General features: G+C 34.4%; 2 protein-coding genes and 1 long non-coding RNA gene across 3 annotated transcripts; 1 reads left to right on the top strand and 2 right to left on the bottom strand.

Annotated features, from left to right (window-relative positions):
• Positions 1-24: 24 nt before the first annotated feature.
• On the top strand, positions 25-4,103 carry LOC110279936 (uncharacterized). The gene is made up of 3 exons (XR_008008579.1): positions 25-1,217; positions 2,023-3,877; positions 4,027-4,103. It is a non-coding gene; the product is annotated as an uncharacterized LOC110279936 (long non-coding RNA).
• A 5,261-nt stretch (positions 4,104-9,364) lies between these two features.
• Positions 9,365-13,732, bottom strand: LOC107483713 (cellulose synthase A catalytic subunit 4 [UDP-forming]). The gene is made up of 8 exons (XM_021140222.2): positions 13,494-13,732; positions 12,701-13,313; positions 12,495-12,632; positions 12,238-12,363; positions 11,944-12,156; positions 11,347-11,868; positions 10,561-10,911; positions 9,365-10,212 (listed from the first exon to the last, which is right to left on the bottom strand). Exons 1-8 carry the CDS (start codon positions 13,709-13,711, stop codon positions 9,631-9,633), a joined length of 2,763 nt encoding a protein of 920 aa, XP_020995881.2. The 5' UTR covers positions 13,712-13,732; the 3' UTR covers positions 9,365-9,630.
• Positions 13,733-13,756: 24 nt separating this feature from the next.
• On the bottom strand, positions 13,757-14,439 carry LOC110280436 (cellulose synthase A catalytic subunit 7 [UDP-forming]-like; the record flags this gene model as incomplete). Its single annotated transcript, XM_021141483.2, has 2 exons — positions 13,757-14,154; positions 14,292-14,439. Coding segments are annotated over 2 exons (318 nt in total), but the record flags the coding sequence as incomplete, so codon positions are not given.
• Position 14,440: the final 1 nt, after the last annotated feature.

Below are 14,440 nucleotides of genomic sequence, written 5' to 3'. Positions count from 1 at the left end.
TAACGTGAGAGGTAAAAACCACGGGTCGTCCAGACCAATGAAATAGCTCCACTATAATCAAATGAGGTACAAGAGAGTCTCAAACAAAGCACAAAAATGTGCATATAACCAGCCAAAACATCAAAGCACCAAAGCTCACAAATAAGAAGCAAGAAGATGAAATATACCCAAAAAAACAGAGCTGATGTCGAAGCCAATTTCTACCTCTGCAGACCTCCAATTAAAATCTCCACCGTTCAGAATGAAGAACAAGATGTGAAGAATCTACAGTCCAAATTTCACGTCGATCCAACGGTGAAAGAATGAGAAAATGCCGTTCCAAGATTGCTGCTCTGTGTAAAAACGGGAAACCTAATTTCTCTCTTGCGAAGCCAATTTCTCCTACTGCAAACCTCCAATCAACATCTCCACCAATCAGAATGAAGAACAAAATGATAGGAACACGTAGTTTAAATTTCAAGCCGATCCAACGGTGAACAACTGAGAAACTGCCATTTGAAATTTACTACTTTGGGCAAAAACGGGAATTCTGTTTTCCCTCTTCTCTCTCACTTGGTGGCTATTCTCTCTTTCTCTCAAAAGACCTCAAAAACTGAATTAGGGTTGTGACACTAGGGTGCAAGAATACACCCTCAAAATATTGGGCTTGGGCCTCACAAAGGAGAGAAAAAAACCCAACAAATACCCCCTCAAACTCGAGTAGGGTCTAGGACACACCCAAAGTTTGTCTCTGAGTCGCTCAAATAAAGCTGCTGTCAGTGGCTTTATCAAAACATCTGCAACCTGATCTACACTTGGAATATGCACAATATGTAGTTTTCTGCTGCAACTTGTCCCGGATGATTTGGACATCCAGCTGGAAGTGCTTCGTTCGATCATGCAGGACAGATGTGGCTATCAACAGCACTGTGCTCATGTTATCGCAGTAATAATAGGAGCTGTTTGCAATTTGATATCCAACTCATGTAGCAGGTTCCTTATCCAAACAAGCTCAGCTTCATAAGCAACTAGACTTCTGAAATCTGCTTCACACGAAAATCTGCTAATGGTCCCCTGTTTCCTACAACACTAGGAGACAAGATTAGCGCCTAAATAGAAGCAGAAACCCGAAACTGACCTGCGATCTTCAAGATCGTCTGCCCAGTCAGAATCAGAGAAACCATAAAGCCTATAATCTATGCATTTTTCTAGAAGGAGGCCACGTTCTTTAGTGCCCTGTATGTATATCAGAATTCTCTTTGCTTTTTTCCAATGAGATAGGAGAGGAGAATGCATGAATTGACTAATCTTGTTCACTGCATAAGACAAGTCAGGTCTGGTTATTGTTAAATATTGTAGTGATCCCACTACTGTTCTATACAGTTTGGGGTCTTCAAACTTCTCTGAACCTGTCGAAAATAGTTGAAGAGATGATATCATGGGTGTAGGTATGGGGCTAGCACCAGCCCTGCCAACTTTTGACAAAAGATCAGTCACATATTTTGTTTGTGACAAGTAAAGATTTCCTGTTTTTGTTTTGTGACGCCCAAGAAATAATTAAGTTCTCCATGATCTTAAAAAAAATATCTTATTTAAGCTTTGTATCATTACTTGTATGGCTGTAGCATCACTACCTGTTATGATTATGTCATCCACATAGCACAATATATATGTTACAGAAGGTACGGGTGAACCCGGATCGGATATGGCCAAAATTTCGATCCAATCCGCACTAAAATCATCGGATGTAATATCCGCAGTTTTTAATATTGGATCTGATCCGAACCGCATATTTGCATATCAGATTGGATTAGATATCGGATATATCCTCAAAACACAAAAATATTTTTAAAAGCTCATTTTTATTAAAAATATCAATAAAATTTATTTTTTCTATTCTTTTAAATATGGTTACTGTTAAAATAATATATTAAACATACTTTTCTTAAATAGTAAATTAAAATAATACAACATATATGATAATTATTAGTTGAAATAAAACATAAAAAGAATATTTATTTATTTATTTCTTTATTTTTGCAGATACACGGATATGTGGATCGGATATGCGGATACCTACACAAAATCAGCAATCTGATCCTATTAGTGTGTGGATCAGATCCGATCCGATAGCCTTGCGAATCGGATCCATATCCGTAATTTTTGGATCGGATTCAGATAAACATCGCGGATATGCGGATTGAATCCGATCCATGAACACCCCTAATAGAATGGAAATCTTTTTTCACAAATAAAGAAGTGTACGTATCTGATAAAGTGTTTTTAAACTCAAATGAATATAGTGTTATGCTAAGTTTGATAAACACTCTCTAGGTGCCTGTTTTAGGCCATATAAAGCTTTATTAAGCTTGCACACATGATCAGCAAAACCTTGTTCAAACCCATACGGTTGTGTCATGTAAATGATTTGATACAATTTTCCATTGAGGAATGCATTGTTAAAGTTAAACTAAGTGTCCAATTCCTAGATAAAGCAACACTTAAGACCAATCTGATTTTAGTTGTCCTAATCACAGGGTTAAAGACTTGTTCAAAGTCAAAACCCTCTTGTTGATGAAAACTTTGGGCCACTAACCTAAATTTATACTTCTAGACAATGCCATCAGGGTGCCTTTTAACTACATATATCCATTTATACCCAATAACCTTGGCATTTTGCGGTTTAGGAACAATACACCATGTATTGGTTCGAATGAGGACTTGATATTCTTCTTGCATTGCTGTGTACCAATGAGGTATGATAAGGGCTACTTTAGGTATTTTTGGTAGCTATTCCTTATAGTCTAAGTCAGTGACAGTGGAAGTCAAGACTTTTGGTTTTGCAGAATTAATTTTGGACCTAGTTATCATTGGGTGTAGATTTTCTGATTTTGAGGATTGATTGGTGTTAGTGGGAAAGATTGGTCAATAGAGGGTAAATGAGTGTTTGTGTCAATAGTGGATTAAGTGTGTGTTAGAGGAAGAGAATGAGAAATATCTGGTATAGTGGCTCTAAGAGTATGCTGATTATTTTTAGTTCCTTGCACAGCATTAGGCACATGAGTCCCTGTAGCAGAAGTAACAAAAGAATTACTAGAATGAATAGTATGGTTATGTAAACTATGATGATCAAACAAGGTGCATAATCATGTATCACAGTATCAGACACGGTACATTTAGGAATCTATTTTGATGCAAATATGGTTTGATAAGAAAACTTATTTTTCATCAAATTGTACATGTCTTGAAATATAGATCTTACCAGTAGGTGATAGGCATTTATATCCTTTAAAATCTGAAGAGTACCAATAAAAATACATTTATGAGACCTGACTTCTAGTTTATTTTTATTGTAAGGTCTAATCCAAGGATAGCATGCATAACCAAAGACTCTTAGCATATGATAATTTGGTTTATTTGAAAAAAGTTCATAAAGGGATTTATTTGACTGATTCAATGATGGAAGTCTATTAACGAGGAAGGTAGCAGAGATCACAACTTCATCCCAATATGTAAGAGGTATGGAAACTGTAGAAAGCATAGCTAAGCTTGATTCTATTATATGTCTATGTTTTCTCTCAGCCAAGCCACTTTGCTCAGGAGTATATGGGCATGAGAATCTGTGATGTATATCTTCTTGATGCAAAAATTCTATGAAACATTTTGAGGTATATTCATTCCCATCATCTGTTTGAAATTCTTTAATTTTACAGTTTGTTAGATATTTAATATAAGCTTTATACTAAATAAAAGCATGAAACACCTGGGATTTATTCACTAATAAGAATGTACAGGTATACTTACTATAAGCATCTATAAATGTAACACAATACCTGTAGCCCAAGTGCGAAATTAGTGGTGCAGGGCCCCACACATCAAAGAAAATGAGTTGTACATGGTAAGTAAACTCAGTAATTAAACCAACAAATGGTAGTTTATGCATCTTTGCTTTTGCACAGTTTTCACAAATTTGAGCTGTAAAGTCCACATCTGTTTTATTAATATCAGTAAAGCAAATATTACATTATTTTAGTACTAATTGTACAGTTTTAAAGGGTAACTGCCCTAGTCGCTTATGCCACAAATCTAATAAAGAACAACGCAATAAATACACAGAAGGAGACGTTTGATCAGATGATGGTTGAGGAACACAGATATTCACAAATTTGTATAGTCTTCCATTTCTAAATCCCTGCAATAAAATTTTGTGAGTAAATTCACATTTTACAACACAATAAGTGGCATGAAATTGAAAATAGACCGTATTATCTTCTGCAAATTTGCTAACACTAATTAAATTCTTTGTTATTTCAGGTGTGTGTATTAGTTTTTGTAGTAAAAACCATCTTTTAGAGTCAATAGAGTATAGAACAGAATTACCAACATGTGTAATAGGGATACCTGTTCCATTTCCAATTTGAACCTAATCAGAACCCGTGTATTCTGATCCTGAGAGCAAATTTGAAGGATTAGGTATTATGTGATGTGAGGCACCTGAATCTGGATACCATGAGGGGTCTGTAATAGAAGAAGGTACATCTACATATGCAGATGGATTGTGGAAGGAAGATGTTGGCAGTGGTGGAATGGTTGATGTAGGGGTACCTTGTGAACCTAAAGCAGATGATGAATTTGTACTAAAGGTATCAAATCTTGATTGGTGAGGCTGTGAAGATGGGGGTATTTCTTGGTTGAATATGTAAAAACAGTGCCAAGCAATGTGACCAATTTTTCAACACACTTGGCATTGTGGTCTTGGAGATTGGTAGAAAGATCTGCCATTTCTTTGAAATCTATCACCATTTCTTCCTTCTCTACGCCCTCCATTGCCTCTATTAAAATTTGGAATTGTTGGATATGAAGACTAAGCAAGATTTTCCTGAACCATTGCAGGTTTTGGTTTTCTGAACTTCTCCAGTAGATTCTCATGAGTTAACAGAAGAGTTTCAACCTCATATAGTGTGAATGAATCTGATTTCGTGTTGATTGTTAGCAGAAGCATTTGATAGTCTTCATAAGTCCTTGTAGGATGGCTTGTATCTGTTTTTCCATTTTGAGAGGTTTTCCAAGGACTGCTAGTGAGTCTGCAATGGTCTTGATCTTGGAAATGTAATCTGCTGTTGGAAGACCTTGTTTCTTGATTCCTTTAAGCTGAGTCTTCAATTGTTTAATTTTGAATTTGGTTGATTCTTGAAAATAAACTTGTATCTTTTTCCAAATTTGATAGCTATAGATGCATCCCACCATTTTTTGCTTAAAGACAGAATCCATCGATGCTAGCAACCATTATATGAGATTCTGATCATCCTGAATCCATTGTGTGTATTGATCAGATTCAATACATGCTCTTTGATTTTTCTTGATTTTCGAACTGTTGTGGAATCTTCTCTTTTTGCAGATGATCTTGTAAGCATTGACCTCTTATGGATGCAAGAGCTTGTTGCTCCCATGTTTATCATTGTTCTCTCCGAGTTTGTCTTGAATCGGATTGAATGGTCTATGAGAAAGAAATTGTGTTGTTTTCAAATTGTCGATGCTGCTGTTATTCGAATTTGGTACCATGTTAACATGTTTGCTGAGGATGGAAACTCATTGATTGAAGATGCCATCAATCATGAACCTAGGGATCTTGATACCATAAAAGAAAATAGAAATACTGATGAATTGAAGAATAAGAAGATAACTTTTTTGAAAACAGAAAATGTAAACTGAATTGATGCGGTAATTGAACAAGATTGTGTTTCTCTTTGAAGCTTATTTAAACTGAAAGTAAAACCCTAAAGAGCGAGTGCTTCTACCAACAAGTGGAGCTCTTTTATATACCCAACTATCTAACTGGACTTGTTTTGACCTCTTCAACCTTTTGATGACTCACTTGTGCCTTAATATTTTTTCTTATATTTATGTGAACAGGGTAAATCACTTAAATAAACTAAGGAGAGTAAAAAATTACACAAATTAGTCAAATCAAAAATTGGTTTTATGAATTAATTAAAGGTGAAGTCTAGGATGTAGAAGAAAAATTTTTTCTACACATGTATGTTGTTGCTGTCACTTTAAGATTTTGACAAATGTCTAAATAAAAGTTGGTTGAAGACAAATATTGCAGAAGCAACTGACATAAAGAACATTCTCTCTGCTACTGGCACGTGATCACCTATGCTAAATTATGTTAATTAGTTTAGTTTAGCGTGAGTAATTAATTTAGAAAATATTGGGCTAGGGGTGTTTGGGCTTTTTAATTGTCAGTGTGATTCATTTTTGCCATAGTAGGATTTGATTTTCTGTGGTCTGAGCTTGTTTGTTGTCCTGGATCCTAACCCAAAAAAAAAAAAAGTAAAACACGGTAACATTGGTTAAAAAAAATAACAGCTTGACATTATGGGATAAGGAAATGTTATGTGGGTTTGGTTTAGGGTTTTGTTGCAGGTTTTGAATGTTGGTGCAAGTGGTTTCACCATCCGCCTAGATCGGAGTGGAATTGGGGGATTTTGGCATTACCAACACTTACAATTTTCTTTTTTATTCGGGCAATAGTCACTTTTTTGTCTTTTGTTTTTATTGTTATCTCTTTTCTTAAAATACCTCTTTTTTCTCCAGTTTGGATAGTATTTTCTTTTTCTAAATTGGTATTTTCTTTTTCTTTGAAAATTTTTATTAAGCCCATATTTTTGAGGTATCTCTTCATTATCCTGACAGCAAATTCTAATTATATTTGTAAATCTTTTTTGAGTTGTTTCTTGCATACAACGTTCTTTTATTTCCTCTCTTATTGCAGAGGTTGCTCCACCAAAATTATTTTCAATTGTCCCTCTATTTATTTCTCTTATAAATCTTCCCATTATAAATTCATTAGCAGGATATGGAAGTTTTGTTATATACATACTAAGATAATGATTTTTATCTTCTTCTTTTAATTTGTAATAATGTATTCTATATTCACATATATAAGACTCCACATTACATAGATCATATATCTGGATATTAGCTAAATGGTTTTTTGCTTCTTGATATTCTTTATTATAGACTTCTTGTCTATGATCTATAATATTTTTTCCAAAAAATTCTTTGTATAGAATCATCATTATATATAATATCTTATCATAAGATGTTGTTTTTGTTGCTAATTCTTCTATTATTTGGTTTTCTATTGATGTCATATAATCTCTTATAGTTCCTTTAGTATGAAATCCTATGTAATTCCAAATATCTCTTCCAGACAAAGGAATTCAACCAATTTTTGAAAATTTCTTTTTCATTCTTTTTACAGTCTAAATCAAGCATTCTTTCTCTTTCAATTTCCTGGATTTTAGGAACGTATTTTGATGGTATTTTTGTATATTTTGAATCTTTATTTATAAATTCTTTTTTAAAAGCATAATTATCGAAACCTGTTTCCCATTTAAATTGGGATTGATTATCCTTAAATGTTTCGGCTTCATTTTTTACTTGTATTGGAATTGCTGGTTCTTCGTCACCTGAATAATCTAGGATGTGTTCTTCGTTTTCTATATTTTCAGAATTTACTAATTCTTCTTCTATTTGAAATCCATGTTCCATAATATTATTTTCTTGAGCCATTTTTAATTATTTAAAAAGCAGTGTAACTTCTTCTAATTTTTCTTCAATATTCATAATTTTAGTGGTGGTTTTACTTTTAGATCTGTTATGTTGATTATATTTTGAAATTTTTCTTCTTTGGGATTCTCTTTTTCTTTATTTCTTTGAAATTTTCTTTGGGATTCTCTTTTTCCTTATTTCTTTGAAATTTTATGGATACTAATATTTCTTCAAGCATATCTACTATAGAATTTAATTGCGGGTTAAAAGTATGATAAAGATGTGGAGAATCATTTCCATGGTAACATTTTTTAGAAATTCTATGTGAAAAATAAGTTTTTTCAGGTTTTTGAAGTCCTTCAATAAAACTTATAGTAAAATAAAGATTTTGAAAAAAATCATTTTGTATTGATTTTAGGAATTCAGTGTCATTAACATTAGTTAAAATCATTAATTTTTGATCTATTAATTTTGATAACTTAATTATTTCTTCTCTTAAATCTTTTAATTTACTTTTTTCCATAAGGTGACGCTTTTCTTTGTAAAGAGTTACGGTTTTAAGTAAAAAGTATGGTTTTAGAATGTGTGGTTTGAATTTTGCCACATAAGCACATCTTTAAATTTTGATCTGTACCCTATAATTTCCTCCATATACTAAGAACTACTCATAAATTATCGTCAGTCTTTTTAACTTTTCTTTTTTATGTCAGTCTTTTTTTTGTATTCTTTCTTGGACTAAAGTCAAGATCCATTACCTATATGTCTCATAGTCCAAAACGAAAAATTAATGCCCAATCAATAATATTTATAAACAAAGCCTTATTCTTGTAAAAAAATACTAAATGCTCAAATAAACTTAACTGGCCCAACCCATAATTTACAAAATTCTATGAAAAACAAAAACAATCATTTTTAACCAAGGCCCATTCTCATGTCACATTAGCACTAATCAAATCTAATTCAATCAACTTTACAAATTAAGCTGCGCACATGCATAAGGGAACAATACACTGTAGCTTGCTGAAATGGTTCAGAAATTGTCTTTAAATTTCCTCACTCTAGACACTTGTCATTAATATACTTGGACAACACATTAATACATGTGTAGAAATTTTTTTTGTCTACACCGTAGAATTCACCTTAATTAAAAGACATTTTTATATAGTTCGAATCAATCTAATTCGAATTTTAATTACATGTAATTCAAATGAGGGTCATTCGAATTACTGTGTGTAATTTGAATAAAGTTGATTCGAATTAGTGGATGTGTGCGTGTGTAGTTCGAATAAGTATGATTTGAATTACATGTAAATAGAGTTCGAATTAAATTGATTCGAACTATATAGAAACATGGACCGATTAATTCATGAACCAATTTTTTATTTAACTGATTTGTGTAATTTTTTGTTCCCCTTAACTTATTTAAGTGATTTGTCCAGAATATTATATAACTTTTAAATAATTCTTTATTTTTTTCTTATACAATATTTTGAATCTAGTATATTTTTTATTTTTGTTTATTAAATTTATCTAAATAGTTAGAGAATTATTTGTTAATATTTTTTAATAATATATTATTATTTTCTACTAGTCAAACCAATATTATTATTGTTGTTGTTATTATTCATTTGACAATATTCATTGAATACATATAAAATCAACACTTAACAAAATGCCAACCATCATAGATAGCTATTGACTATAGTTATCCTACCTCCTGATCAATATCAACCATACCAGACAAATAAAAAAAAAAAATAGCGATCAATTAACTATTGTAGAGAGATACGTAGTTGGTATTAATGAAAAATAAAATCAAGTCCCATTAGATAGAAATTATTAAGTACCCGAAAAAATCTTCAGTTTTTTCCATATCAGTGACAATCTCTGAAACAACAGATTCAATTGTACATATTCCAACCATGCATAACCCTATACAGTAGTATATACACAGATAACACTTCCCCAGAATTTCAAACAAAAAAAAATCAGTAACAAAATAGAAACATTATTATTACAAAAAGTTCCATGCATTACTCATGAAATGGCTTTTGGAAGCACTAGTAAAAGAAAACATATGCAGCCTTATTATTAGCATTCTACACCACATTGTTTGAGTATTGGACCTGTTTGCTTTGGCAAGAAAGGATCAATCCTAACCCAAATCAATGAGAAAATAGAAGCCAAAAGAATTGACCAAAGAACCACAATAGTAGGAGTTCTGTTTTGTTTCCCCATGAGACCTTTAAGGAAAGGATATAAGTGAACAATGACCCAAAATGCAAAGAATAGCTTCCCAAACAAGGGACCCCATGATCCATATCCATTGTTGATTGCATCAGACACACCAGCTACAACTCCAACAATGTTCAAGATTATGAGAGTGGTTGGTGGGATGAGAAGTGTTGTCCATTTGAACATATACAGCTCTCCGAATTCTGTATCGTCTGCTGCTTTTGCTGTGACAGTGAAGTTGGTGTCTACTCCGGCAAGGACTTTCAGAAGTCCTTGGAATACGGCGAAAAGGTGGGCCGATACGCCTCCGATCACCCAGAATTGCTCGTTTCGCCACCAGTCTTCTATGGTAACGCCACTCCACCGGAGCTCGAGGACACCGGTTAAGATGATGGAGATAAATAGGGCCATGAACCATACACTAGCAAGGTTGGTCAGCTGCATTAAGTAAAAAACATTTAGGAGACACAAATCTCATAGCAGCATTAGCAAACTTCTGTTTTGATTCCAGTGTTTTCTATTTTCACCATTGATGCATCAACAGTATAAAACATCTTACATAGTCATCCAATCACATTTGTTCCTTTTCATGACCATTCACGTAATCAATGTAAAAGATAGCAATTGGATGCTACTGCTTTACACTGACAGTGCACTAAAATTAAATTCTTTCGTGATTGTGTTAACAGTAAAAAGTGAAAACAACAGAATCATGTTTCTTGTTTGTTTTTCAAAAGCAAATGATGACTCGTTGAAATGTTGAGCACTTAATTAGTACTAACTTACAGTGGGGATGATGAATTTCCCGGTCAAGAGACAAACAGCTGGTATTGTGCAATATGCAAGCAAAGGAATGGAAGTGAATGGATAAACAATGGTGTTAGTGTAAGCCAACCTCTCTAGGTACTTCAACTTTCCTCCATAGCCATACCATAATGGACAATGGCGACTTAGGCAAATCTCAACTGAACCAAGAGCCCACCTCAGAACTTGGTGCAACCTATCTGATAGATTTATTGGTGCAGATCCCTTGAAAGCTGCCCTCTTTGGCATGCAATACACTGATTTCCATCCTCTACAGTGCATCTTGAATCCAGTCAAAATATCTTCTGTCACTGACCCATAAATCCATCCAATCTGTAGTACAAAACAAATTCGTCAAGGCGTGGCTTGAAAGATCTAGCAATCATAAAACTTTGGTTGAGTTTGATAACCGTCTTAAAACAGAAATACAAAGATATTGGAAGAATAAATTTGTTGCAAAACAAAGATAAAAAAAAGTATCTATGTACTCTCTCTTTTAGAATTTTATTTTGATGCACTGTAACTTTACACGTATATCTAATTAAATGATACCATATTAGCAACAATAACTACTTTTTATATCGACCTTATAAATGATCATAAAAAAGAACATATGTGATAGGATAACTCTGGAAAACATTTTATAGCATCAAAATTAAACTTTGTTTTACACAGAAAAGTTTAAATGGTTCTTGATATCTTTCATGTTTTTGAGAAATTCATTAAGCAGAATCCAGAATGAGAAATAATTGTAACTGATGGCATTACCTCTTTGCCCCAATCAGTCTTCTCTTCATAGCCACAGCTTATAACATGAATGGCCTCCTTAACCAATGCTTGAGAATTGGTGCCTTCAGGTAGTCCTCCATTCTCCATCAAAGTGGAAGCAATGAAAACCGGCGATTGCCCGAATCGCTTCTCAAAGTTTTTCTGTGACATGAGAGATGACTTCTCTAGCTCCTCATAGCCTTCAAGACCTTCTTCAATCTCTTCAAGATCAAACATGGAGCCAGAACCCTTTCTAACATAATTTTTTCCCATCATTTTCTTCTTCTTGTTGTTGTATAATGCACCTAAGAGACCACTTCCTGCTCCTGATTTCTTTTTTGACTTGGATTTCCTGGAACCACCGCAACAAAAGCAACACCATGATGGCCAACAGTCACAAGTCATCTTGGGCCTCTTCTCGGATACCGGTGGATCATAGCCGTACAATGCTTGCCTGTTGAACACAGTTCCAGTACCAACATAAACCGGACCTTGAATCCCATCTAGTCCTTTCATATTGATCTATGATGAAAAGCAACATTAAAGGTCAGTTGTTGAAACATAGTATGCATGATTGTTAGAAAGAATGAGACTTACATCAAAGAACACAGTGTTTCGATTAGCATATCTATCATGGCGATCAATACCATCGAATCTTTGTGGAAATTGGACATAACAGAGCTTCTTCCCAAGCTGGGGGTCCATTAAGAAGCACATAGCCTCTCTTAAAGCCTTGCTATTATTGATGTAGTGATCACAATCCAGATTCAGCATGAAAGGTGCATTTGTAAGAACAGCAGAAACTCGAACCTTGAGAGGATACCCAACAACGCAGGGTTATAAATATGTTTTCATGCAAGAATTGAAAGTATTAATAAACAATCCATATACCAAAGCATTCATGGCACCAGCTTTCTTGTGGTGTGGATAGCCAGGCCGTTTCTCACGCGAAATATACACGAGTCGTGGCAGTTCCTTGCCTTCCACGTCTAGTGCACCAGCACTACCCAAATATACCTGCAAAGAACCAAGAGGGTCTAACTCAATGGATATGTCACATTCCTCAAAATGGAAGGTGTTTCTTTTTATCTTTTGCTTGCTCCTTAATCATAAGATGATGAAAACCACAGAAAAGAAGAAATATATACCTGAATCATTCCCGGATGATCGCGAGTGTTGTTTCCCGGCCATGGAGTTCCATCTTGCATCACCCATCCATCTTCTGGTTTCTTCTGAGCCTTTGCCACCAAGGCATTGATTTTCACTTTGAATTCTTCATATTCTCTCTGCAAAAATCAAATACAAAATCTTGTGTCCTTTCTTCATATCCAAGGTAATGAAACTCAAGAGTTACCTTCATGGCTCTTCGCTCCTTAACGAATGTAGGCTGAACCTTGTCCTTCAAGTAATCAATCTTCTCAGAGAAATAGAACTCAGGAGCCCTTGGCTCGATCTTATACTTTTTGCAGAATGGAACCCATCTTCTTGCAAACTCGGCAGTTTCGGCCAACGAATCAAAGAGGAGCATGGAAGCACCATCGTCCGAGACATAGCAGCACACCTTCTCAACAGGATAGTCAACAGAGAGGATTGAAAGAACAGTGTTTGCTGTTATGATTGGTGGCTCCTTCAGAGGATCCACAGTACTCACAAACACATCAACAGGGCACAGTTGGTTTGGCTCCCCTTCCCGCTCGAACCTTATGGACAACCGGTCCAAGTAAGTCTCGCGTGTGATTGGGAACCACTTTGGGAACTGATCAAGGATCCATGACATTGCAAACCATATCTCACATATCACAGAGATAAGCCACAAGGGATATGCATCATAGGCCGGAGTTAAGATCCGAAATCTGAAAAAGAATGCTAGGATCACCAGCCTCATCACAATCACTATGCGATATGGGTTGATTAGGCTTGAAGCTATTGGAACCTTGCGCCATAGTGGTTGCCTCGCTTCCGCCAAACTGCAACATTTGTATCAAAATTTGTTACATTGCAAAGACTTAACCATATGCTAGATTCTATTAATACTTTGGTTCTGGTTTGATACAAGATAGAAATGAACAAATAATTGTAGAATTCAAATCTTACAGGGACTTGTTTTGTCCAATTCAAAGGAAGAAGCAGCTTAAGAAATCACTTACAGGTAATCATCATCTTCAACTTGTTCTTTTTCTTCCTCTTTGTTTAGCAAACCTTTCTTCTCTTGCCTTACTTTCCATTTCTCTACTCTTTCTTGCCATTCTTCATTGCTATAAAATTCTTTGTCTCCTTCAAAATCCTTGCCAGCAACTATAAAACAGTAAACCAAATCAGAAAAGATATATAAAACAAAAGAGAACATCCTACTAAGAAAAATCATCAATCATGGACAATTTTGTAATTGTTCACTTCAATTACTTATTACTCAATAAATCATAGGGGTGTAATCAGGTTAGTTTTGATAGTATCATAGTAAACAAATCTTTTCTCAACAAATCTAAACCAAACTAATTTGATCAAATATTGGATTGGTTCGGTTTGGTTCAAGTTGAGTCATCGGTTTGGACTTAAAAAACTCATCAATTTGAAAAACCAACTAATCAAAAACCAAAATTCAGAAACTAATTTATGGGAACAATAAATAAATAAAATTTCAAATTATAAGCCAATTTGTCAGTGATGAATGATGATGATGTTGTCTTACTCCATGATTAGAAGCAAGTTTTGCATCAGCATCATCAGAATGGTTCTTAATCTGAAACTCATCATCAAAATCCTCTGCATTAAAATTCTCCTCCTCATCTCCAATAACTCTAGGACAACCTGCAGAGAATTAACAAAAAAGAAAAAAAAAAAAAAACATTTAGCCTAATATTTTTTCATCAATAAAAACCAAGTCCTTTTATTTGTTTTTATATCTATGATGATGATATTGATACCACAAATTAAAGGCTAATAACCTTTTTGGCGCTTATAGCGAGTGTTGCATTGAGGGCAGCACTGGTTCCCTTCACTCCTCTCATATTCATAGCAGGGCTGGCATACAGGGAATGCACAAACTTGGCATGCCCTGAACACCTCTCCGTCTTCCTTCTGTCCGATCTCATCG

This window comes from Arachis duranensis, chromosome 4 (assembly GCF_000817695.3).
Source record: "Arachis duranensis cultivar V14167 chromosome 4, aradu.V14167.gnm2.J7QH, whole genome shotgun sequence".
NCBI classification, from domain to species: domain Eukaryota; kingdom Viridiplantae; phylum Streptophyta; class Magnoliopsida; order Fabales; family Fabaceae; genus Arachis; species Arachis duranensis.
The sequence above is the reverse complement of the archived record's forward strand: the minus strand, read 5'-3'. Positions and strand labels throughout refer to the sequence as shown.

Coding starts and splice junctions, on each gene's coding strand:
- LOC107483713 (XM_021140222.2), bottom strand. CDS start 13,711: ATGATTTTTCTTAGTAGGATGTTCTCTTTTGTTTTATATATCTTTTCT. Junction 11,869..11,943: donor GAAACACTGTGTTCTTTGAT/GTAAGTCTCATT, acceptor TTTTCATCATAG/ATCAATATGAAAGGACTAGA. Junction 10,213..10,560: donor GGAAATTCATCATCCCCACT/GTAAGTTAGTAC, acceptor TACTTAATGCAG/CTGACCAACCTTGCTAGTGT.